The 26844-nt window shown below is 43.7% G+C and overlaps 1 protein-coding gene and 2 long non-coding RNA genes across 3 annotated transcripts; all 3 read left to right on the top strand.

Moving 5' to 3' along the window:
• The first annotated feature begins 1467 nt into the window (after positions 1-1467).
• LOC309520361 lies at positions 1468-8080 on the top strand. Its single transcript, XR_014214235.1, has 3 exons — positions 1468-1809; positions 5132-5251; positions 7897-8080. It is a non-coding gene; the product is annotated as an uncharacterized lncRNA (long non-coding RNA).
• An 883-nt stretch (positions 8081-8963) lies between these two features.
• On the top strand, positions 8964-14220 carry LOC309519589 (secreted Ly-6/uPAR-related protein 1-like). Its single transcript, XM_082200739.1, has 3 exons — positions 8964-9092; positions 11317-11436; positions 13961-14220. The coding sequence occupies exons 1-3, from the start codon at positions 9041-9043 to the stop codon at positions 14098-14100; spliced, it is 312 nt and encodes a 103-aa protein (XP_082056865.1). The 5' UTR covers positions 8964-9040; the 3' UTR covers positions 14101-14220.
• Positions 14221-19327: 5107 nt separating this feature from the next.
• On the top strand, positions 19328-21035 carry LOC309519367. Its single transcript, XR_014213821.1, has 3 exons — positions 19328-19424; positions 19987-20106; positions 20814-21035. It is a non-coding gene; the product is annotated as an uncharacterized lncRNA (long non-coding RNA).
• Positions 21036-26844: the final 5809 nt, after the last annotated feature.

Below are 26844 nucleotides of genomic sequence, written 5' to 3'. Positions count from 1 at the left end.
CTTGGACTGGACTTAACCGTCCAGGGGTCCTTTACCTTTACTTTTTTACCTTATACCTTCCACACTAATGCACAGATGAAGACAAAGTTATCCTTTAGATTTCATACTTCTCTGAGTTGGTTACTTCCAGGTACTACAGATTTTTCAAGCTGTTTTTAAATGTACATGAAAAACATGCCAGTCATGGCACCACAGCTTCCCTGGGTGCAGAATCTGAGGGGAAGGGGGGTCTAGCTAAAGCAGGGTGTTCTCTCTCTGCTTGCCCACCCTTCCCATTAGTCTCTTTCTGCCACCAGGTGAAAAAGTTTGTTTCCTACAGGATGCCTTTTACCAATCACCCATAAAACCAGAGCTCTCCCCCCCCCCCCAGATTGGTGCTGCTGCCATTATGAGAGAACAAGGGAGGTGTTCATGGTGAGTTCCGGCACCTCTTGTTCTAGATAAATAGTAAAGGTAAAGAGGGACCCCTGACCATTAGGTCCAGTCGTGGCTGACTCTGGGGTTGCAGTGCTCATCTTGCTTTATTGGTCGAGGGAGCTGGAGTACAGCTTCCAGGTCATGTGGCCAGCATGACTAAGCCGTTTCTGGCAAACCAGAGCAGTGGACAGAAATGCCGTTTACCTTCCCGCTGGAGTCGTACCTATTTATCTACTTGCACTTTGACTTGCTTTCGAACTGCTAGGTTGGCAGAGCAGGGACCGAGCAACGGGAGCTCACTCTGTCGCAGGGATTCGAACCACCAGCCTTCTGATTGGCAAGTCCTAGGCTCTGTGGTTTAACCCACAGCGCCACCCACATCCCTGTAGAAAAATAGCACAACTTAAAACCTCCTTTCTTCTCCTCATTTCTCCTCCAGAACCCCGAAGATGGCCTAGACTTTGACTCTTGAGCATGGAGTGAAATATTAATGGAGATCACAAGTCATTGATGAAACAAAATCAACACTTTACTAATGGGATAAAAAAGTTGTTCTTAGGAACAAAAAGGTTTAAACATAAGACAGTTTACAATGCATACAAGCAATTTCTCCTAATGGAGCAAAAGTACAGCCAAACAAACATAGATGTAAACATAATCCAGTTTTCCCTATCTTGACACAGTTCCTAAAGCTAAAGACCTATATCAGATTTGATCTTTCTTATGCACTCCAGCTTGTCGGGTATCTCAGGATCCCTTTGTATCCTGAGATCACACCTTGATCTACACATCCCGTCACATTTTCTAATATTTTGGTATTTTTACTAATATATTCATTTTTATGCACTCATTTCCCTTAAACGTGCATTTTATAAACACTGGTGGGAGAGCTGCGTTGCAAACTTTGGACAAGGACAAATTTCAGAGAATGGCTACATCTTGGTTCTCTTATTGCTCTAAATTTGCTGGTTTGGGCTTTGAATGTGAACTGAATGGAATTTCTTTCCCATTCCCTAATGGTCGGTGATAAAAACACACAGTCCTAACCTCAACCACATGAAGACAGTAAGATTGTTTCAGGCATGACACCCACACCATTTTCCTTCAAGTACACGGCAAGCCTGCCAAATCTACACGAGTCTCTAACTGTTCTTCGCCCTCATAAAGCTCTTTTAAAAAAAGAAAAGAAAACTCACCAGGGTCAAGGTTGTAAAATGAAGTCCTCCAGAATTTGCTTCCCATCACCCAGAGCAAAGAGGCTGCCATGTCTCACCGGTTGCTTTTATTTGACTTTGAGGTCCTCGGCTTCTGTTCCTTCCTTGGAAGAAAGAAACGAAAAGATGAGCAACGTTCTGGCAATAGGCTTCTTAGCCCTGCTCTACCTTCATGCTGGTAAGTCACAGAGTCAAGAAGAACAAAGCGCTGTAAAAGGGACCTGCTTGGACAAAAGCCATTGGGGAGAGCTGAGTTAACTCAGACCACCCAGTCTTGAGAACCCCAGTGTTTGTTGAAGCTGCTATAGCTTACTGCTGTAGTGGAGAATAATAGTAACAAATGCATCTCAAATAATAGTGGAGAATCTTCTTTAGCAGTGGAGACTCCCTGCACAATTTCTTACCCTTTGCCATATGCTCAGCCTTTCTAAGTGTGAAGGCGGTCTTGCAAGTTGGGGGCTTGCATGGGGGAAAGGGGGGCATGCTTCTTTTAAGATGGTATGTTGACCATCAAAGATAAACACCCACTCTCTATTACACAGGGGTCTTGTCAGGGAACTGACATCAGAGGCACGGGAGAAGGAGAGGGTCTCTGATTCTGCAGGAGAAGGTCCCAGCGCTAGGGGGAGACTCAGCTGGGAGGAAGGGGAAGAGAATGAGTGTAACACCAGGGATCCAGGAGAGCAACGGGACAGGGAGGTGCAGGGGCTCCAGGACTCTTCGTTGGAAGTTAGTGAGGAGAGCCCAAGCACCCCGCTGCCCACGCCCACCCTGCGCAGGAGACTCCCGCACAGTGAGAGGCGGAGACGCTTGGGCGTCAAATAGCTCTTATGTTGGCAGCGCTTTAAGAAATGCCCACAGACAGATTCTACGAGTGACTAAGGGCAGCCACGCTGAGATGGGCTGTGCAGTCCGGAGGGTTTAACCAGGCAATCCAATGCTCAAACGGGGCAGGATTACGCACGAGTAACTCCCAACCACTACAGGTCTGAAAACATTAACGCCCTGGCTGCATTTGAACACACTTTTCATAAGTGCCACCTTCATTTGGATACCTAACTGGACATTTGGATGGCCTATATTCCATCCGTTTCGGGGCCCTAATCCGGCCCACCAGCCCCTGTGGCAGTTTATTTCCTTGGGTAAAATCCCTCACAACTCCAACTCCAAAAAGGCAGCTCAACAACTTCAATCCTAAAAAAAACTTTGGTTGGCCTTTGGTCAGACCCCAAGGCCCTTCACTTCATCAAATCTGGTCCTCTTTGAAAGAAGTTTGGACACCACTGGCCTATAATATATCAAGCTATATGTAAAAGCTAAGATTAATTATAGCAGGAGTGAGGAACCATTTTTATCCCAAGGCCCAAGTTTGCTTGAGCAAATGCTCAGTAATAAAGTTTAATTTTATTTTTATCAGACCATGTTAAAATGTGTCGCGCGAAACTTAAATGTTTGCCTCCCTCCTCACTACAAAAAGCCCAGGTAGAGCATTCTACACTTAAATGTAAAGAAAATTACTGTATTTTTCGCTCTATAAGACGCACCAGACCACAAGACGCACCTAGTTTTTGGATGAGGAAAACAAGAAAAAAAATATACTGAATCTCAGAAGCCAGAACAGCAAAAGGGATCGCTGCACAGTGAAAGCAGCAATCCCTCTTGCTGTTCTGGCTTCTGGGATAGCTGCGCAGCCTGCATTCGCTCCATAAGACGCACACACACTTCCCCTTACTTTTTAGGAGGGAAAAACTGAGTCTTATAGAGCAAAAAATACGGTATATGGGACAGCTTGTAATTTCAACTGAAGCTTCCAGAATTCTCTCTTTCCTTCATCCCCCATTGGGGAAAAATAGATTCCCTCTGAAATCAAGTACCAAGGTGTGGTCCAAGACATGTTGGCACCAGAAGTGAACCACAAAATGGTTTCCCCTCTCTGTCAGGGAAGACAGTTGAAGATCTACATCAGGAACAGGGGGCAGGGCAGAGAAAGATCTACACTGGGATCTGCTGCTCGTGTGGCTCCTGCTGCCTGAGCTTAGGCTATGTGCCTTGAGGCATGGTTTCTAAAAATGAGAAAAGCAGGGACAAATGGGCACGGACATTTTCTCCCTAGCTTTTTCTAGTCAAAAGAGTTGCTTAGTTTTGCTTTTTAAAAAAACTGTTTCCTCTCCAAAGGTGGGATCCATTGCTAGAGATTTTAGACTGGCTAAGCAGAGAAGGTGGACAGAAGGCTCTCAGTAATTGGAAATATATTGATGCTATTGATTCCCTCCTGTGACAGGAGAAAGACTGAACGATGGTATAATGGGTTGGGAGTTACTCGTGCGTAATCCTGCTCCGTTTGAGCATTAGATTGCCTGGTTAAACCCTCCGGACTGCACAGCCCATCTCAGCGTGGCTGCCCTTAGTCACTCGTAGAATCTGTCTGTGGGCGTTTCTTAAAGCGTTGCCAACATAAGAGTTGTTTGACGCCCAATCGTTTCCGCCTCTCACTGCGCGGGAGTCTCCTGCGCAGGGTGGGCGTGGGCAGCGGGGTGCTTGGGCTCTCCTCGCTAACTTCCAACGAAGAGTCCTGGAGCCCCTGCACCTCCCTGTCCCGTTGCGCTCCTGGATCCCTGGTGTTACACTCATTCTCTTCCCCTTCTTCCCAACTGAGTCTCCCTCTAGTGCTTGGACCTTCCCCTGCAGAATCAGAGACCCTCTCCTTCTCCCGTGCCTCTGATCGCAGTTCCCTGACAGATGGCTTTGAAGGGTTTTTGTGGGGGGGGGGTGTCAGAATCTTGGATAGCTCCACCCCACTTTGAGTATAAAGAGAACTTCCCCTGATCTCTTGCTGAGTGTGTTGGCAGGTTTTGCCTTTCCCGTAGCAAAACGTCACAACTTTGGCAGTATCAGGCCTTGGGCGGAATCCTTTAGTCTATCTTCCTGAATGGGTGGGGGGGGCGTGCAGCGGTGACCCATGCCCCCTTCCTCTTTGAAGCGGCAATACCAGGGTTTCCCGTTAAAGGGGTTTCTGAGGGGAGGCTTTGACCGTGCGCCGAGAGGTCATCATTGCTCTCTCCTGCGATGGCTGAACCATGGCTTTGAAGGGTTTTTTTTGGGGGGGGTCAGAATCTTATATAGCTCCACCCCACTTTGTGCATAAGAGAACTTCTCCTGAACCCTTGTCGAGTGTGCTGCCTTTCATGCAGCTATGGCTGTTGCCTGTTCTAGCTTGGGGAGCCATTTTCTTTCTTTCTTTCTTTCTTTCTTTCTTTCTTTCTTTCTTTCTTTCTTTCTTTCTTTCTTGTTTTCATTCATTTTCATGGTACAGAAAATATTTTTTTAGAAAACAATTGCTACAACAGTAAACCACAAGTAACTTGTCCTGATAAAATTGCAGACTTTTTATCACGCCATGTGTTAACGTTTCATTTGATTACTCTAAGAGATGACAACGCATTTTCCCATTCTTAGTAGCCACTCACTTAATGTTTTCCCTTTCTCTTCATCTGGCTCAGCTGGAGCTCCAAAGTGCCTGGAATGTAAAAAAGTTGCACAAGATAACACCTGTACGCATGAAGAAAAAACATGCTCAGCGAGATTGTGGAGATTCTGCTATTCCCGGCTGAAGGTTGAAGGTGAGTTCAAGAGGCAATGATTACTTTTGGGATCCTGCACACACAATGGAAAGAGAATTCTGCTGGAATAGTTATAATCCAGCTTGTTCTTAAAATACATTTTGCAAGATCTTGCTGCAGACATACAGAAAGCACTTTCTGATGTTGCCTCCTATTGGTGAAGACCTACTGATGTTGGGGGGCTGTGCCACTCACCCTTGACATGTTATTTATTTTTTATTAATATACATTTTTATTAGTTTTTACATATTTTTCCAAACAGAACATATAATCTCATCTCATCTTATACAACATTTTGGCTATTTTAGCCTGAGACTTCCATCAACCACGTCTAATGATTTTCAAACCTCATCTCTTAATCTTACATTTGATCCTAACTATTACTTTTAATAATCCATAGCTTAAAATCCATTCTCATAAATCGTTTCTGCAATATTTCATATAGTTCTCCTTACAAAACTTCTTGTAGTCCTACAAGCATAGTCAGTTGGTTACAATTGTCTTTCAGATAACTTGTATATTTACTCCAATCTTTCAAGAATTTCTGGTCCCGCTGGTCATCCTTGGCATATTTAATTTGTCTATCAATTGAATAGCTGCTTCTCTATACCGATATATACCCTTTGTATATCACTATACAAGCATACCAGTTTCCAGACTCTCTCTTTCAAAAGACTGCAAGATAGGTTGGTAAGGTAATGTAAAGAACCCCTGGATGGTTAGGTCCAGTCAAAGGTGACTATGGGGTTGCAGAGCTCATCCTACTTTCAGGCTAAGGGAGCGGGCATTTGTCCACAGACAGCTTTCTGGATCATGTGGCCAGCATGACTATACTGCCTCTGGCACAATGGAACAGTGGGACGGAAGCCAGAGTGCACAGAAACGATGTTTACTTTCCTGCCATATTGGTACCTATTTATCTACTCGCACTGGCATGCTTTCGAACTGCTAGGCTGGCAGAAGCTGGGACAGAGCAATGGGAGCTCACCCTATCATGCGGATTCGAACTACCAACCTTCCGATTGACAAGCTCAAGAGGCTCAGTGGTTTAGACCACAGTGCCACCCGCGTCCCAAGATAGAAGAAGAAGAAGAGTTTGGATTTGATATCCTGCCTTTCACTCCCTTTAAGGAGTCTCAAAGTGGCTAACATTCTCCTTTCCCTTCCTCCCCCACAACAAACACTCTGTGAGGTGAGTGGGGCTGAGAGACTTCAAAGAAGTGTGACTGACCCAAGGTCACCCAGCAGCTGCATGTGGAGGAGCGGAGACGCAAACCCGGTTCCCCACATTACGAGACTACTGCTCTTAACCACTACACCACACTGGCTCTAGGTAGATATTTGCTTGTCACCTGTACTGTTAAATACATAGGTGATTTGCAATGAAAACCCTGCCACCACGCTATCTCAACTGAAAAAATAGAAATAGGAAATGGGGGGGGGGAATGTGTGTTAAGGTTGCATTCCACTAAAGATGAAACCATCATTTTCATACTCTTGCCCTGTACAGTGGTACCTCTGGATGCGAACAGGATTCGTTCCGGAGCCCCTTCGCATCCAGAAGCGAACGCAACCCACTTCCGCGCATGCATGTGACCTCATTTTGACCCTCTGTGCATGCGCGAGCTGTGAAACCCGGAAGTAACGTGCTCTGTTACTTCCAGGTCGCCACAGCGTGCAACCCAAAAATACTTCGCCTGAAGCTACTTCAACCCAAGGTATGGCTGTAATTGGTAAGAGTTCGTCCTCTGTAAATGGCTGAAGTTTGTTACAGGAGAGGGAGACACAAGTCTAGAAATGTCATATCACATGTCTATTGAATGTACCCAAAGGAAGCTCAGGAGGACCTTTCAGAGCTAACCTCCCCACTGTACTAACTGAGGCATTTCTGCTAATCCTGTTATAGTTATCATTAATGCAATTTATTTAGCTTGTTGTTGCTTACTATTAAAAAAAAATGAAACTCCACATGACTGGGGGTTTTTGTTTTTTGCTTTAATCTTGCAAGTCTGTTGGGCCATTGTCTACCAGGAGACATCTCGGTCCATATATCTGAAGGAGTGTCTCCACCTCCGTCGTTCTACCCGGACACTGAGGTCCAGTGCCGAGGGCCTTCTGGCAGTTACAGTTACAGGGAACCAGGCAGAGGGCCTTCTCGATAGTGGCACCCGCCCTGTGAAACACCCTCCCATCAGATGTCAAGGAAATAAACAACTATATGACATATAGAAGGCAGCTGAAGGCAGCCCTGTTAAGGGAAACTTTTAATGTTTGATGCATTACTGTATTTTAATATTTTGTTGGAAGCCCAGCCAGATGGGTGGGGTATAAATAATATATTATTATTATTATTATTATTATTATTATTATTATTATTATTATTATTTGGAATGCATGCAGTTCTCAGTTAGGGAAGAGGCAAGGGCAACTCAGCTCCAATATCAACCCAAAGCACCCATGGGCAGGGACCCAGCACCCTGGAATATCCCAAGGGTGTCGCTCACAATGGCAATGAATGTGTTAGACCCTTCCTAATCCTACTTGTGATTACATGGTAAGGGAGGAAAGGTTCTTTTGGGGGAAATACGCTTATCAAGTTGGGGTGTCCCATGGTACATTTTTGTCTTTCTTTCTCTTTTATCCAGGAGCCACCTCAAGTGTGGATCGGGGATGCTCTATGGTTTGTCGCAGCATAAAGAATATGAAAAGTCAACGCGATGAGAAAATGATGTGTTGCGTGAGAAACCTTTGCAACACACACAACATGTGGCACAATAAATAAATAGTTCTGAGCAGAGAGATGAAGAATAAATCTTTATTGGGAATGAATTTATGTTTTTGACTGAATTTCCACAGTAGCAGACTTATGGATGCAAAGGTTGGGAACCTTTCTCAGCCTCAAGACCACTTTCCCTTCCGGGCATTATTCCAGGAGCCACAGACTCGTGGTGGGCAGGGCCTGAGAGAACAATTACTGTAAATTTCACCTTTGTGCAGTAGACTAAACTCCACGCACACACACACACACACACACACACCATCCTCCTTTCAGACAAGCAAGAGGCCATTATCAGAGTTTCAAGGAACACTCCAGTCAGGCAAAAACACTCATGGAAACTGATGAGGTGTGTGGCTTGGAGAAAGTTTTGAGGGTCAAGCACAGCAGTTCTCCAGGTCTGAAGTTCCCCCAATGCTATGTTCACACATGGCTCTTAACAGCACATGCACAATGAGAACCAGTGAAATTTGATGCACGATGATTCACTGAGGTAGAAGGTAGAATAGAATAGAATAGAATAGAATAGAATAGAATAGAATAGAATAGAATAGAATAGACAACTTGCTTGCTCAGAAAAAGCAGTTTATTCTCCCTTCCCCTCAGGGCAAGATGATCATAGAATCAAAGAACTTCATGGTTGGAAGGGACAACACTTTCAGGGTGGTCATTTGTGAGACTCCAGGACTGTTGGGCTCATTTGAGGTCCATCCTTGGCCTCAACTCTGACTCAGTCTTATGAAGAGTGAAGGTCTCAGACACCGTGAGGAACACCCACCCACACCATTCTTCCTCAGGAACATGACAGACCTTCAGATAGTACATGTGTATCTTGCTGTACTTCATGCTCAGTGCCCACAATAATAAGGCTCTAATAATGAGGAGGGCCAATGAAATTCACCCACTTTGTTCTTCCCATCATCCAGTATAGAAAGATCGCCACTTCGCACTGCCCCCTTATATTTGGGGTCCTTGGCTTTTCTTCCACTGTTGCTTGGAGGAAGGAACTCAGGATGAACAAGGCCTTGGAAATGGGTGTCTTAGCCTGGCTGTGCTTTAACACAGGTATGTCCCAAACGCAATACAAACAAAACATTAGAGAGTAGCCTTTGCCAACCCAGTGCATTCTAGATACTTTGGACTACAGCTGCCACCACCTGTGCCGGTCACTTGATAAGCAAAGGCTGTCCTAGAGCACAGGTCTTCCACTATGGGTCATGGCCTGACCCAATCTGGGTTGCAACAGGAGCAGTGCCCCTTTGCAAATATATTCTATGAAGTTAAGAAATGGGTCTTGTTTGGGTTAAAAGTGGGTACTGGGTTTGAAAAGGTTGCCTCTCAATTTTAAATTGAGATTTAAATCCTGCTTGCATTGCTTCCCGGGTATTTAATGAAATTCTTACCTTTTGCTATTGTTGTTGTTTATGCTGTGTTATCATTTATTGCTACTACTTTATGAAGCATCCAGAAAACGTCTCTCCATACCTTATTACATCCCTGAAGTAAGCATCAGCTGCAGTTGGGTTTTTCCTGGAGTTGTCTTGTTTTCCATTCCACCCCTTTCTTTCTCTTTGAAGCCCACAACACCCTGTCAATGTTTCTTTTTTATTTCTGCACACTCGGAGGTGTCCCCTCTAACCTGACACTGATTATTACCAGGGAAGCTTCCTGCAAACATTGACAGAGGTATGAACCAGTCACTATTGCCTCCTCACATGGAACAAAGTAGATTTTTAAAAGGGTGGGATACTTCTCCACTGCTGTGCTCTAACATAAACTAATGTAGCAGAGTTCTTCAGTGTTCTTCAGGTGACATTTTGGGTATCTTGGCTTTTTGCAAAGCCCACGAACATAGAGAAAAATAGAAATATATGACAATACAGAGGTATAAGTGATACAGAACTGCAGAAACAACAGGGCACAGGGTGACCAAAGGTTTGTGGGGGCTCTGATATGACGTTTGGGAGGGGGTCTTACTGACAATGCGTCCTGACTGGCGGCGGGGGGGGGGAGAGATCCATAAATTACCCCAATTCATCTCTTAGAGTTGACGCATAGCTTGGTAAACACAGTTCTCAAGCAAGAAGCAGTTTGTTTGCTCTTAAATGATGCATCTGTGCAGTGCTTTAAAAAAGGGTGAAATGGCTCTGGAACTCACCATGAAGTTGTTACAGTAAGTGCTACACTTTCAACCTTTTTTGGGGGGGGGAGGTGCCAGCACTGAATACCCTTGAGTACCCCCAGGGAAAACCCCACTGCATCTATGTATCCTAGTAGGCTCTGTGTTGGTTTCAACATTCTTCCTGTGAGAAAAGGAAATGAGCCTATTTTATGATGGTGTGTTGACCATCTGATGTTTTTAGAAGCAGTCCTACTAATTTTTTTTTTAAAAAACCCATAAAACTCTCCTGCTCATTTCTTCAAGGGAACTTTTTATTGTTGTTAATTCAATGCTTTTAAGTCTACTGGATTAATCACTGCAGCCCTAATGCACATTGATCCCTAGCTTGATGTGTTGCTTTTGAGACAGGCATGTCCATTTCCTATGTATCTTTAAATTTTCTGAATTTGTACATGACTCAGCACTCTCGGGATGGCCTATATAATGCCTCGGATTCGGCCCCTAGTATCAGTTTTCTACACTCCTTAGTGTGGGCTGATCTTATGCTACTTGATGTACCTGTTAGGACCATTCATATGGTATGTATTTATTATTCATGATTGGTTATGTTTACAGGATTGTCATTCTTATATTTACCGGTATATTGTATGCAAATATAATGGATTTTATTTTACATCATCGCTAGTTGATGAAGAATTATTACCATCGAAACAGTTTGTCATCTGGGAAAACTGTCTACGTTTTTTGGATCATCCATTATCGCACGGTTACATGATTGTGACTGTTGAAAGGCTTGTTTGCCTCTTTCAGTACCGATGGACTATATTGTCTAATTTTGTTCACGCAACAGTGCTGTGTTTCTATTACATATTCTCTGTTTAAGAAATGCTATGCTTGGAGCTTCTATTATCGCATCATTACAGGATTGGGACAATTGAAAGGTTTCTTTGCCTCTGTGATATTGATTGACTACCTTCTCTAATTTTGTTCATACAATATTGATTTTGTTAGTATATTATTAGCCATGGTGTTGCCTGTTATTGCTTAAGTTTGTCTGTTTTTGCAACACAGGGGATTTCCTTTGTTACATATCCAGTGTTGGCCATAGGGCAAATTCTCTGAGCAGCCAATTTCTTACTGTTTCCCCTTTGTCTTCTTCTTGCCCAGCTGGAGCTATCACATGCATTGAATGTAAACATGTTGCTGAAGATAACTCTTGCATGGTGCCTGAAACTCAGTGCAGTTCCCCATCGCAGAACATCTGCTTCACTCGTCTCACTACCCAAGGTGAATCCAGAAGACTGTTATTCTTAGAGCATAAAGTACTCATTCTTTTTTTCTTCTCTGCCAATGAATTTTATTGATTTTCATTTTGAAAAAACAATTAACATTAAATTTAATATCAAATTTAATACATACTTTAAAAATTGTCCCCACCCTTCTTCCATGGTGGTCTTAATTCCACCCTTCTATGCTGTATTACATTAGCTATTCCACAGTAATTTCATTACTATTGTATTTTAGTTTCCATCTGCTGCTCAAAAATAAATCCTGCCCACAATGCCATTTAACATATGATATTTCAGGATGCCCAAATAGGGAGTTTATTCTTCCAAGTCCATGTCATCCCTTGAACTCTTCTTTCCTGTCATCTTTGCCATGTCCACATAGATTTTAAAAATACTTCTTATGTTGTCATTGCTTCTTCTTTTATCCTACGCATACGTGATGCCTGTATTCATTCTCTATGACACTCTGCTATGCAGGCAGGCAGCCCTTTCCTATAGATTTGCCAGTTGACGGGGCTCCTATGCTTTGCACAGCTCCACAAGAAGCTAAAATTCCCCAGATAATCAGCACCTGCTGTCAAATTCACAGGAGAGCTGTCAGGTCAAGCTTGCCAACCGGGGCAGCCCATCCTGTCTGAGGCATAATGGGAAAGTACTGTCCCCCGTTACCCCCACTGCCACCCTGTAGTCACTCTGCCAAAGCCTCACTTACCAGGGTTACACAGTGGCAGCAGGGATGGGGGGTCACCCTGCAGGGTTCCCCCTCCCCCAAGGGTGGCTGCTTCACTCCAACTTATGGGCCCTGCTGCCAACCCTACAATACTTTCCAATATTTCCTAGTGGATAACAGATACTGGTGTACTTACTCCATTTCTCTGAACCAAAAGAGGTTTGGGTTTTTTCCCCCCAAGGACTTCTTGCAGGCAACTGGCTTTGTGCAGTACAATATCATACAATCACACATCTAACCTGTGCGATTTCAACCTTACCCCTGTTGAAGGCTGTTTGGCTGAAATTGTGCAAGTTAAATGCAAGTGAGTGGAAGAGCTTCAAAGCTCCTTTTGTGCTAAGTCCACTTGCGGTTTTGCCAGCATCGAACAAGATTTTGAGCTATCCACTTTGCTTGGGCAAGGTCTGCTAAGCACACAGGCTCGGGGGTGCCTTTGCGAGATCTCATGGGGCCATCGAGGTTCCTGAGAGATCTCTCACAAGCATCCTAAGCGTTCCGGACCCAGTGTGCTGAGCAGACCTTCCTTCCAAGCAAGGCAAAGATGTTAAAAGCTCTCTTTGTCCTAGCTCAACTTGAATCGCTGAATGCAAAAAGAGTTTTTAAGCTCTCCACCTTACTTGGGGGGCAAGGACTGCTTGGTGCACAGGCTCTGGGAATGTTGGGAATGCTTTCTTTGTCCCCTCCACCTGCTAGTCATTGTGCAGTTCCAAGGGTCTGAGTAAATGTGGTTTTTGTGACTACTCAGAACCCTTGGAACCGAGTCCCATGTACGATGTGATCATACTGCTTTATACAAGTTGGGCACAGATGGAGGTTCACAGCTGTAAGCACCCATGCCCCAGATCTGCCAGAGTTCCTCTTAGCTCCCTAATTTCCAGGTTGCAACTAACCAAGCTGTTTTCTTCCAAAACTCACTCTGAATGAGCACATTCCAGGGTGGTTGGGTGGGCACAGCCCACTCCTAGAAACTCCATTGTCATTTCCTTAGTCACGTAGAGGCCAGTCACTCTAGGGCAGTGTTTCTCAACCTGTGGGTCCCCAGATGTTGGTGGACTACAACTCCCATCATTCCTAGCCAGCATGACCAGTGGTCGGGGATGATGGGAGTTGTAGTCCAACAACATCTGGGGACCCACAGGTTGAGAACTGCTGCTCTTGGGGGATCAGTGCAAATCACCCCACGAAAGGAAAAGCTGGACTCTTTGACAGGCCATCAAAGCAATCACATGCAGTCCTAGTGTTTTGGCCAGTGTAGCATACTTAATTCCTACAGGCAAGAGACTGGAAAGGACTTGGTGGTCATCCAGCTCAATCCTTAATCTCATTACAATGGTTTGGTTTCCATGCTCATTAAACAACAGCTCTATAATGACTTGGAGTATACCAAATGAGTAACACGCTGAAATGGTTGTTTGGCCCCAATTCCTGCACCCTTTGCACCTCCAATGGGATGCATTTGTATGAATCCCAGAACTGTGCTCTTTCAAACATAGTCATGAAATGACACCCATCTTGGTGTCAGGATAGGTAAGAGTAAACAGGAGCCAGTTCAAAACATGTGTCTACACCCAGGTCAGCTAACTGCATCTTCAGGACCAGCCTCTACTGACACAAACAGAGAGCCAATAGATTTTAAAAGAATTTCGGTGTTATAGTGTACTAAACACGACACCAAAATTTGTACAACTCTTGCTCCCTCCTTCAAAAAAAACCAAACTAAAAATAACTGGTAAAGTGGTGTTCTGCAAATGGGTAAAGTTTCTTAAATGCTAAACATGCTATCCCTTTCCAGATGGTGTCTCACCAATTGTGGACCGGGGTTGCACTTATCTGTGCCAAAGTATAAAGAGACCAAGAGAGAACTATCAAGAAACTATGCGGTGCTGTATGAGAGATCTTTGCAACACCCACAGCTACTGGGCCAACCATTAATACAGTATAAAAAGGAAAAAGAATACTGACCAGGGACAGATTTGTTAAATCAGGTGGATTCTCAGAACTTCTGGCTTTTGAACTGGTCTGTTAATAAAATGCAGCAATTGAGAAACACAATATTCTTACAGGTTTTTCCCCCTCAGCCAGCTGCGTCACGAAATCCATGGAAATGTTTTTCAATGCCTTGCTACAGTGCAAATCATGGGCGGCTCCCCCACAGATTAAATTATTTGCTATTTGCTGATAAGGATAGGGGAGAAATTTGATTCACATTGCATTTAATGGGGAAAGAATGTAATTCACACTTTCTAAAACAACACATGAACTGTAACACAGCCTTCCTCCATTAAAAAATCACACTTCTCTGAATTTGGCAAAGCAGTTATCCAGCTAAGTAATTTGCACAAACATGCATATAATAAAGTAAAATGTGCATTAAAATGCATGTGATAGTGAAAAAAGCACACAAAATGCATTTGATTAGGGAGCAATACTTTGCAAAAAATGTATATACAGTGGTACCTTGGAAGTTGAACAGAATCCATTCCAGAAGTCCATTCGACTTCTAAAACATTCAGAAACCAAGGCACAGCTTCCGATTGGCTGCAGGAAGCTCCTGTAGCCAATCGGAAGCTGCGCCAGACGTTTGGGTTTCGAAGAACGTTCACAAACCAGAACACTCAATTCTGGGTTTGTGGCGTTCAGGAGCCAAAATGTTCAACTCGCAAGGCGTTCAGGATCCAAGGTATGACTTTATTGGGCAAAATTGAGGGGGGCCGCTAGGGGGCGCATTGGAAGATGGATGACAATAACATCTCTCCGACCCACACGAGGTAATTTGGAGGCTATGATGGGGGTAATTAGCCTCCTTAACCCCCCCCCAGGATTGGGGGACGGACGGCCCTTGCCTGCTGTGCCCTATACCACCCCCGAATTTGTGGGGGTGGGGGCAGTAGGCACAAAGCCCTCCTGTGGGATTTTGGCACTCCTGAACGCCGTCCCTGATTCGCGCCACTAGATGCAGAACTTCAAAGGAAACAATTTGGATGAAAGGAATGCACATATTTCAAGAAAGAAGGGGGAGTAAAGACTGCTAACAGAAGAGATCTCTGACAAAATAAGATAAGAATAAAACATGAGAAGATACGCCAAGACAAGGTACGGCAAATGACTGATGGGGGAGGGGAAAAAACTCTCCCTTCTTTCCTTATGTGATTAAACAAGAATCCCCTCCCGTCACGAGTCAGAAATGTCATTTTAAGGACTTAAGCTGTGGATTTAAGGCTGTGTGGAGATAAACTTTCGAACCAAAGCATGTTTTAAGAAGAGCGAGGAATGTATAAGAGCTTGGGAATGACACAGTTAAAAATGCCGTCGCCATATTGGGAAGTTCTGTCGGAGGTCTTGAGTATGGGAGGAGAAAGAGAGAAATAGAGCTGTTTATATATTGTGGGTTAAACTCCTCAGTGGGACTTAAGAGCGACAGTTTTACGAGACTATGATGGAAAGAGTGATGTTATCTATGAAGGAGACGATATATGGAAACCATCTCGATTTGAGGATTGGAAGAACGGAAAATTCACACAGGACTATTATTACTATTGGTGTTTATCGGCTTAAGGAGACTATCAGAAGAGATCATAAAGAAAAAAGAGAAAATATATGAACAAGATGTGATGTGGAAACAGCAAGACAAGATGGGATAGAACTATGAACTTTGTTTGGACTGATTTGGACTAATTGGGACATTAACGCAGCAGCAAGAAGATGATCAGAATCCCCCTTCGGATCTTGAAATATGGGTCCCCTCAACAAAATTTAAAATTCGGCTTTGTAATTCGGAATTTATGTGGTATGATTTAATTTGATGTGATTGGCCAGTTAATAAAAATTATTTTTTTTAAAAAAAAATGTATTGGGCAAAATTGCATACAGACATGTGTATATATAAGGAGAAATTTCCACAAAGACTTAAAAACAACAACTCCTCTCCCCCACAAACGAATGTGGATAACTTTACTTCAGCCTGAAAAACAAGAGAAACCAGAACTGACAGATTCACTCATACCTATTTTCAGACAATCTTTTGTGCAGTTCCTTCATTTATGGAAGTTGGGGAAATCCAAGGCTGAGGCTGAGGGCTCACCCACACTTTCGTTTGTCCCATGCCTAGAGAGCATGGGTCTGAGTGGTTTTCTGCTTGTTCCACACTTTCTAGGTATGGTTCTGAGTGGTTTTCCCCTTGCCCCATTACTTTCCATTGGAAATAAGAATGATGATGTTAGGAAGGTGGCCCCCTAGGACCCAGCACTAGAGTTATCCTTGGAGAGTGAACAGAAGGCTGAATCTACTGAGGAGACAGAATGGCCAAACTTCTGAGCTAGCAGTTCACAGGCTGACGATTCAGATGGGGGAGACAGACTGTTTTTCAAAGCTAACACCCCACAGCCCTCCCTTCTCACTCCTAGTTCAGATGAAGAGGGATGGTTGGAAGATGGCCAAGGAGAAGCCAGGCTGACAACATATAAGAGAGGGGCTCAATCCAATGACAGTGAAGAAGAGCCAATGAAAACTCTCAGTTCTCTGACTCGACTTTTGCAATGCCTTAAGGAGGAGTGAAAAGGATGCAGGTGGCACTGTGGTCTAAACCACAGAGCCTAGGGCTTGCTGATCAGTAGGTCTGCAGTTCAAATCCCCATGACAGGGTAAATTCCCATTGCTCGGTCCCTGCTCCTGCCAACCTAGCAGTTCGAAAGCACGTCATAGTGCAAGTAGATAAATAGGTACCACTCCGGCGGGAAGGTAAACAGCGTTTCCGTGTGCTGCTCTGGTTTGCCAGAAGCGGCTTAGTCATGCTGGCCACATGACCCGGAAGCTGTACCCCGGCTCCCTTGGCCAATAAACGAGATGAGCGCTGCAACCCCAGAGTTGTCCGTGACTGGACCTAACGGTCAGGGGTTCCTTTATCTTTAAAGAGGAGCGAAAGGGGAGGGGCAGACACACAAGGTTCTGGTGTAGATCCTGCTGAAGCAGAACTTGGATTAAGATTAGGGCATCTGTTGTTGCTGAGAGGAGTATGAAGCTCAGCTCAGTATGTTTATTTTGAAATAAAATCTGTATTGAACTGACGGGAGTCTGCTTACTGCTGGGAAGCTGGCTAGTCACCAGGGATCTTTACAGATGATGATGATGGTGATGATGATGATGGTGGTGATGATGATGATGGTGATGATGGTGATGATGGTGATGATGGTGATGATGGTGATGATGGTGATGATGATAATTTATTATTTATATGCCTCCCATATGGTTCCCCATCCACTCTGGGCGGCTTCCAACAAATTAAAAACATAAAGCACAGTAAAAGATCAAACATTAAAAACTTCCCTGCTCTTTAGCAATAAATCAGAGCACAGCTTCATCTGGAGAAAACCTGATTGACATTTGCTCTGATTTGGTATTAAAGATCAGGTTTCCTCAGTGGAATCTATCCAATTCACACATTCTGAACCAACCTGAGAATGGAAAAAGAACTATTCTTCAAAACTTGCAATTATCTGAATATTGTGATGCAGTCCTCCGACGCTGATGCTGAGAGTTGCACTTCCTGAAAGTGAGGGATCAGCACAGACTTCAAAGAGAAACAACCACATATTGGTAAATGCCTGATAGCTGTGTTGGCGTCCATAGTTCTGCCTGAGTTTATGCTCATTTTCTGTGTACTCGAATGAAATTCCTGTTTTCTGATTAGCTAGTAGGAGGAAAGAGGTGGGTATTATACATGACTGTAGAGTCCTGCTGCCCTACCCAAGCCTTTCCAGTATGAGATGGTTACTTTGGGGGATCTTTCCTTTTTAAAAAAAACACAGAGAGACACGGGTGAAACATGCTGCACTTAGTGACAGCTGTGATTGGCTAAGCAGAGGGGATGGACAGAAGAATCATACAGTGTCTTTCAGTCAGTGGAAATGTATGAATGCAAGTGTGGGTGACAGGAGAAAGGCTACGACTTTTGGGGAGTCAGAATCTTGGAAAGGCTATACCCCACATTGCACTACAAAGGAACTTCCTCTGGTTATATGAGCATGGTGACAAGATACTCACACACAAACATGTTGTTGTTGTTTAGTCGTTTAGTCGTGTCTGACTCTTCGTGACCCCATGGACCAGAGCACGCCAGGCACTTCTGTCTTCCACTGCCTCCTGCAGTTTGGACAAAACACACAAACATAGTCACCAACAAAGGCAGTGGTATACTGCAGATCGTTGGCGCCCGGGACAGGGCAAATGTTGTTCCCCTTTAGTGGACTGGTCAGTCTGGCAGCACTGGGCTGGCGCCAAGGAAATTGCCTCTGCAGCTTCCTCATGTGCTTGTGCCCGGTGGAGGAAAGACGTGGTGATGCTGGTGCCACTGGTGCCCTCAGATGGTGGTGGCACCCTCCTCCTCACTCCCCCTCTTGGCTGACCCAGTGGATGAGGCACATTCAGGTGTCCCTTCACTGGCCATGCGAAGAAGGAGATGGTGGCACCACCCACCACTAAGGGCCTGGCCTGGGTGCGGCTTGCGTCCTGCAGATCTGGCCTCTATGCAGAAGCCTGCCATGAGGCGCCTAGATGCGTCCCCTCAAAGTTGTGTGCCAGGGGCCAAGTTGGAAAAGAGGCCTGAGCTTTGACCTAATCCAAACCTAACCAGCACAGAGAAGCTCCTCTGATAAGAGGAGTGAGGAAGGAGGAAGTGACGGAAGCCAGCCGTCACAAATGGCGCAGTTTAGCATAAAATAAAGACACTGAGAGCCAGCAATATTTTCAGGATGGTATGAGCAGCTCCTTTCGAACTTCTCCCTCTCCCGTAACTTTTATTATCCTTTGTTCTCTCCTGTCACGTGGCCGTTTGCCAATGTCTCACATTACCTACATCCGGTCATGGCTTAAACCCACCCATCGCCATATAGGGTAATTACTGCCCAGAGGGGGAACATAACTCCATATAAGGCTATGCACTTAATACACTGCAAGGCACGGACATGCAGGTCACCGAGGTCAGCGAGGCACCAGGTGGCGCTACAAGCCTTTGCCATGCTTCATGGCTCCCACAAGGAAGAGTTTGAAGAAGGGGCACCTTTTACAGGAAACCCCTCCCCTGAGCTTATTGGCTAATAAAAACCATGTGACAGGAGTCTGTCCTTCCCTCCTGGGAGGAATTTTTGAAAAGCTGCCTCCTGCATTAGGATGGAAGAAGAACATCTTCCACAGGAAAGGCTGGGTCAAGATGAGAAATAACCAAGCAACAGGATTCTTAGTCCTGTTCTGCTGTGTTACAGGTAAGCCACAGAGGATTCATAGAATTGTACAGTTGGAAGGGACACCGATGATCATCTAGCCCAAGGCAAGAACAAAACCCCTTTCTAGGGGAGCTGTCAGGACAAAAGTCTCTGAGAGAAAAACTTGATTTATTAGACCATTCATTCTTGAGAAATAAGTGAAACTGTCAGAATTAAAGGTGCAAAAAGAATAGTTGTATTAAAGAGTGATCTGTTGTTATTGTTTTGAAAAGTCATCACCACTGCTGGCTGTACATTTAGACAGCTTTTAAGCAAGAAGCACAGTTGCTTTGTTCTCAGGTGGTGTATGCATTGTAGTCTTGCCTTAGAATAGACATCCTTCCTGTGAGAAAGAAAAGAGAGTGTACCTCTTTTAGGATGTTGCTTGCCATCTGAAGTTTTTATAAGCAGTCACACTCATTTTAAAAACTCACAAAACTCTTCTGCACATCTCATTGAGGGAGCTCACCCTGCCATTGATCTAGCTGGATGGTTTGCTTTTCAAACATTATATGGCCATGGCCTATTCTGACTGTTCTCCTCTCCTCTCTATCTGGTCCAGCTCGAAATTTTAGATGCCTTGAATGTCCAAATGTTTCAAGTGACAACTTATGTATGGTTCCTGAAAAGCAATGCACCACTGGACCTTGGGAATTTTGCTTTGCTCGTCAACTTAATGGACGTAAGTTCAGGGGGCAATTGTTACTCTTCCAGAGCACAACATAACCCTTATGACTGCTGCCAAGGCAGGAAGCCCATATCTCTAGGATTGTCAGACATCTGGTGACAGGGCTCCTGGGTGTTTGACAGCTGTATCAGATTTTTTAAAATTGCCAGGTAATGTGTGCACATTAATGCATCCGTGTGCCATGATAAAACACAACTGATATGAGATTGTGAAATGCATTCTTATATTTTATAGGAAATCTGCAAAGGCAATTCCGGCAATCCTACATACATCCCAACATTTGTCAGATAGATTTCCTTTCCCTGACTTTCATTAAGCATAGGCTTTGCATAATCATGCAGAATATGCAGAATTATAGTTTGGGCCGCAATCACACACCCTGTGCATGCCATAGGTCAAGGCTTTTGTGAGTTGGTGGTAAAATGACAGCTACCAGGTGGAAGACAGAAAGTTATAAACCGAAGTCATTGAAAAGCATGCTGGCTGAATCTGCCATGCCACCTCACTCAGCTAAACCTCTGCTGATGAACAGAAATGGTCAACGAATTTGAAAAAGATTTTTAAGGCTACATCCCAATAAGCCTGAAATAACCTTTGTTTCCCTTTCTGCTCCCACCCCCTAAGAAGTGGGAAGGAATGTATCCTCTGCAAATGGCTGAATTTTACTAAATGTAAAAATTGTGGTTTCCCCCCCTTTACAGCAGGTTTTGTACATGTGGACCGGGGTTGCACTAACAAGTGCATCAGCTTTGTACATAAGGGGAAAAAGATGTCGCAGACTTCGCTGTGTTGTGTGAACGATCTTTGCAACAATCACAACTTCTGGACTAAGTAATAATGAATGACTGTTTCTTGAGAATCGGTTGGTGGAAGCAGGTGGACTTTCACCCCCTCTGGCTTTTGAACAGTTCTGTTAATAAATCGTGCCACACAACAGATAGTCTTCTTCTTGCTATTCTTTGGTATGTGTTGATGGGAGTTGTTGTCAAAAACATTTGGTGGGCATCAGATTGAGGACGGCTCTTATGACTAATTGGGCCATATAATGGCAACCACTGAAACTTTGTTGACTGTCTCACTACGGAACCAATATTTATTATTTCTTTATATCTTGCCCTTTGTCAAAGGAGCTCTGGGAGGCGAACATGGTTCTCATTTTCTTCTGTGAGGAAGGTTAGACTGAGAGGTAGTAAATGGCCTGTATTAACCTAGAGAGTATCACTGCATACCCTCCAACATTTCTTCACTGAAAATAGGGATGTTCTGTTCCATAACGATAATTTTACGATTTATACCCCACACATCTTACTGGGTTGCCCCAGCCACTCTGGGCAGCTTCCAACATATATAAAAACACAATAAAACATGGAACATTTTTGAAAAAACTTTCCCTATACAGGTTTACCTTCAGACGGCTCTGGGGTCAGATAACTTCATACCCTCCAACATTTCTCCATTAAAAAAGGGACGTCCTAAGGAAAAGTGGGACATTTCGGGATCAAATCCGAAACTGTGAAGGCTTCTCTAAATCGGGGACATCCCTGGAAAACAGAGACACTTGGAGAGTCTGTCACTGCTGAATGGGTATTAAGAACCTAATATTTGGTGGCTTGGTCCAACATTATAAGCACTGTGGTACTCAAGCTGATGTGAGTGCTGGGAGCAGTTAAGAGACCAATATTATTATTAATAAGACTTTTATTATTTCTTCCCCAGCCCTTCTGACTGGGTTTTCCCAGCCACTCTGGGTGGCTTCCAGCATATACAGAAACATAATAAAAAGGATAAAAGGTAAAGGCAAAGGACCCCTGGATGGTTAAGGCCAGTCAAAGGCAACTATAGGGTTGCTGCACTCATCTTGCTTGTAGGCTGAGGGAGCCAGCGTTTGTCCACAGACAGCTTTCTGGGTCATGTGGCCAGCATGACTGAACCGCTTCTGGTGCAATGGGACACCGTGACGGAAACCAGAGCGCACGGAAATGCTGTTTACCTTCCCGCCTCAGTGGTACCTATTTATCTACTTGCACTGGCATGTTTTCGAACTGCTAGGTTGGCAGAAGCTGGGACAGAGCAACGGGAGCTCATTCCGTTAAGGGGATTTGAACCACCGACCTTCCTATCAGCAAGCCCAGGAGGCTCAGTGGTTTGGACCACAGCGCCACCTGCATCCCTATAATAAAACATCAAACATACATATTCCCCTTGCTCAGCTAAAATTCCCAGAATTTCCTTGGAAAGGGGTGGATTGTTAAACCACTCTGGGAAATGAAGCCGTGTGAGGGCAATACTAACTCTTAAGTGCCTTTAAGAAACGACATTCCCAATTGTTCTTCTAGGAAAGTCTTGACTGGTAAAAGGGTGCACATGAGTCCTTAGCCTGATTCAGTGACAGCAAATGTTTGATTGCCGCAGTGTGTACCTATAGCTAATCTAATACCTCTGCAGGTATAAGAGCATTGGGTTTCCATGTGGATGAACACTTTTTTTAATACCTTTTTTTATTACTTCGCATAGCAGTGGTGGGTGTCAAAAGAGGCTATTGATAGCTGAAATTCCCACTCTTTTACATTATGGGTTGAAGGCCAATGCAGGGCAAATGGCCTCGCCTACATCATTCTTCCCCAACCACACAACACACCTGCCAAAAGCACATGAGTGCCTACCTGTTCTTCGTTCCCTTCATCGACTGTGCATGCAAAATGAAATCTGTCCAGACTGGGGGTTTTTTGGGTTGTTGTTGTTTTACAGAATCCTTTATAGGAAGCTCTTTATTTCCCCTTACCTGCTTATATTTGACTTTGAGGCCCTCTGCTTCTCTCCTCGTGGTATCTTGGAAGAAGTAATGGAAGATGAGCAGAGTTCTGGCAATAGGTTTCATAGCTGTGCTGTACTTTGATACAGGTACAAATCCCTGGGGCAAGAGGGAGGAAGGGCCCATAGTTCTGTGGTACAGAATCTGCTTGGCATGCAGAAGGTCTCAGGGTCAATTCCTGGCATTTCCAGGTATGGCTGAGAGACACCCTACCCTGAATTTTTCGAAAACTGCTGTCAATCAGTATTGGCAGTACTGAGCTAGTTAGACTTGATACAATGCAGGTGTGTGTGTGTGTTTTCATATACAATACAGTGGTACCTCGGGTTAAGAACTTAATTCGTTCTGGAGGTCTGTTCTTAACCTGAAACTGTTCTTAACCTAAAGCACCACTTTAGCTAATAGGGCCTCCTGCTGCCGCCGCGCCGCCGGAGCACGATTTCTGTTCTCATCCTGAAGCAAAGTTCTTAACCTGAGGTACTATTTCTGTTTTGTTTTGTTTTTTAATTTTTTAATAGATTTTTATTGATTTAAAACATACAGACATTCCGAAACCAGCAGTAAATGGAAAAAAAGGAGAGAGAAAAAAGAAAAGAAAAAAAGAGAAAAGAAAAAAAAAGACAAAAGAGAAACACAAATTGACATATAGCAAACAAACTTACAAACATTACTCATTTGACTTCCATCCATCTCGGTTTAGATTGAATAAACTTATACTTTTCTGCAGTTATATTGTGTTGACTCTATACATCGCAGGTTTTAAATTCCATCCACTGTGTTTTTAGTAATTCCCACATTATCTTCGATATAGCTTAAAAATTTATTCTAGTCATTCTTTAGCTTTACATTTTTTTGATGCCTAATTCTTTGTGTCATTCTCGCTAACTCTATATATTTGAATAGTTTCACTTGCCATTCTCTAATCGTGGGGGTATTAGAGCTTTTCCAATTTTGCGCCAATAGGATCCTAGCCGCCACCGTTGCATATTGGAAGAATATATGGTCTTCGTTTTGGATCTCCTCTCCTATCATACCTAAGAGGAATGCTTCAGGTTTTTTTGGGAAAGTATACTTCAATATTTTCTTTAATTCATCATAGATTTGTCCCCAAAATCTTTTCACCTCATCACATGTCCACCACATGTGGAAGAAATTACCTTCTTTAGTTTTACATTTCCAGCATGAGCTGTCTCCGGTTTTGTACATCTTCCCCAGTCTTGCCGGGGTGATGTACCAACGATACATCATTTTTTCCAGATTCTCCCGGAGAGTAGCACATGCCGTAAACTTCATACCTCTCTTCCAAAGTTCTACCCATCTTTCATGTTCCAGGTTATACCCAAGGTCTTTATCCCATTTAACCATAACTCCTTTCACCTTTTCATCTTTAGTTTCCCAGTCCAACAGTTGATTGTACATTTTGGATAGAAGTTTGGTGTTACTTTCTAAGATTTCCACTTGGTATCTGGACTTTTTTTTCATTCATCCCTGCTTTTTTATGATCATGCCACAGCGCGTTGATTTGGTGAAATTGTAACCATCCAACTACTTTGTCCTTTAACTCTTCATACGGTCTAATTTTCCACCCCTTATCTGATTTGACTAGAAGATCTTCATATGTCCATCTTTCTGTCAGGATTCCAGCCGAGGTCACAGATAAACTGGCCTCACTCCAGGCGTTCGGCTGGGATCCTTGTTGACCTTCCCGTCTGCGTCTCCCGGCAGGCAAGGTCATAAACCGGCGATCCTCCTCAGACATGAGCAGGACACACCCTCCTCCTTCTCTCCCTCCCTGCATTCCCCCAGGGAGGGGATGAAAGACAGACAGGAGTCCTTTTACATGTCTTTTATTCCTGTCATTCAGCAGTACAGAGAAAACGTGTCTGTACCCTCCAGACTCCAGCAGTAGAGTCACTGCTCCACCCCTGCACTTCCAGTACAGGTCAGATGACACTCTGAGCTAACATCCGGTGCTCAGTATAGAGAATGGACTGCCCCTTTTTCCCACCAGTACAGTTCGAGACTACAACATCCTGTTTTGCTTTCCAGCCACCTGCAGCTGGCTTTTGCATTGCTGCTTTTTCCTGACACTTTCACCTTCCATATTTAATTTTTTAATTGTTAAGATGTCAATTGGTGAAAGCCACCAGGGGGTATCCTTTTCAATGAGCTTTTTGTTCCTATTCCAAACTTCGATTAACGAGCCTCTAATAATATGGTTTGAAAAGTCTTTGTGGACTTTTTCTTTGTCATGCCACAAATAGGCATGCCAGCCGAATCTAATATTAAAACCCTCAAGGTCTAACAGGTCAGTGTTTTTTAAAATGGCCCAATCTTTTATCTAACAGAGGCAGTCAGCGTCATAATATAGCCTTAGATTCGGAACTGCAAAGCCCCCTCTTTCTCTCAAATCCGTAAGGAGTTTAAATTTAATTCTTGCCCTTTTCCCTTGCCATATAAATTTGGCCAAGGTTTTTTGCCAATTCTTAAAGCATGCCGTGCCTCTAATTACCGGGATGTTCTGAAATAGAAACAATAGTCTTGGAAGAATACTCATCTTAATCACGGCCATCCTCCCTGTCCAAGATAATTTCAACCTATGCCAAGTATCTAGGTCTTTCTTAATTTCGTTCCAGACCTTAGTGTAGTTACTTTCTACTAAATTTATATTTTTCGGGGAGATCCCCCCCCTCCCTGAGGTACTATTTCTGGGTTAGCGGAGTCTGTAACCTGAAGCGTCTGTAACCTGAAGCATCTGTAACCTGAGGTACCACTGTAATAGCAAAACATTTTAGAAGGGATTATTAGGTTGGAATTCACTTAGTTAACTTTGATCACTCCATCATCCAGACTGGAAAAGAGCAGAAGAGAAAGCAGTGAATAGGAACAAGTGTGATGAGATGCAAAGGTGAAAAATTAATAGCTTTATTAGATATGGAGTTATTTCTTTTGAGAAATGGTCACTATTACTTGCCCTCACACATGTGGATTTTTTAACACAGCCCTCCAACCAAATAATCTGTACAAAAATGCATACATTAGTGGAAAGTGTGGCTATAAACGCATATGTTGTTGTTGTTGTTCATTCCATTTATATACTTCCCTCTATCAGAAGATTCCAGGTCAATGTACAATATTAAAAACACATTACAGAACATCAATGATAAAAAAACATAATACAAAACATACTGACAGACAGTCCAGTAATAAAATATTTATCATAATAACAGTTCCCTCCCCGACACTTTCACAGGCCATAGATTATTTGATAGCCATAGGCCTGGGTAGAGACTTAATGTAAAAAATGCATTATATTGGAGAAAATTGAGGGCAAGTCTGTATATTAAAAGGAATTCACACTAAAACACTTCTGCCTTGTAATGACTAAAAAATAAATAAATCTCAATCTGTTGGGGAAATGTAGGGTTGCCATGTTTCAAAAATCCGGACACAAAAGTTGTTGGCTCTGTCAGGGACATTTCGGATGTATGGCAACCCCTTCCTGCCTAGCTGTCAGATTTTGAAAGGAGCTACATTCTGTTGATTCGCCGCCCGCCCCCCCCCCCCCATCTGTATGCTGAAATCCTACAGAAATTACACTGTCCCCACTTTTTCTGTGTTGGGTGGGTGGGTTGGAACCATTTCTTTAGAAGGGAATGCCTTCTACCTTGAGAATTAGGGAAGCTTTTAATATTTGATAAATCATTGTATTTTAATATTCTGCTGGAAGCCAAATATTATATTAATAGGCTTAATAGGAACAGAAATTAAAATAGAAGATCAAAATTTGTTCATGTATGCTACAGCTGCCGCGAGGACCCTTCTGGCCCAAAGATGGAAAGTACAAGATCTACCAACTATACAGGAATGGCAGGCGAAGTTCACAGAATATGCAGAACTTGCCAAACTGTCAGGGAGGA

This window comes from Podarcis vaucheri (genome assembly GCF_965113315.1).
Source record: "Podarcis vaucheri genome assembly, chromosome: 15".
Lineage (NCBI taxonomy): Eukaryota > Metazoa > Chordata > Lepidosauria > Squamata > Lacertidae > Podarcis > Podarcis vaucheri.
Note: the sequence above shows the minus strand (reverse complement) of the source record. Positions and strands in the feature narration are given on the sequence as shown.

What these genes read in the sequence shown, in the direction of transcription:
- LOC309519589 (XM_082200739.1), top strand. Translation starts at nt 9,041, where the DNA reads ATGAACAAGGCCTTGGAAATGGGTGTCTTAGCCTGGCTGTGCTTTAAC. An exon ending in CTGGCTGTGCTTTAACACAG is followed by an intron (nt 9,093 to 11,316) that starts GTATGTCCCAAA and finishes CTTCTTGCCCAG; the next exon opens with CTGGAGCTATCACATGCATT. An exon ending in CACTCGTCTCACTACCCAAG is followed by an intron (nt 11,437 to 13,960) that starts GTGAATCCAGAA and finishes ATCCCTTTCCAG; the next exon opens with ATGGTGTCTCACCAATTGTG.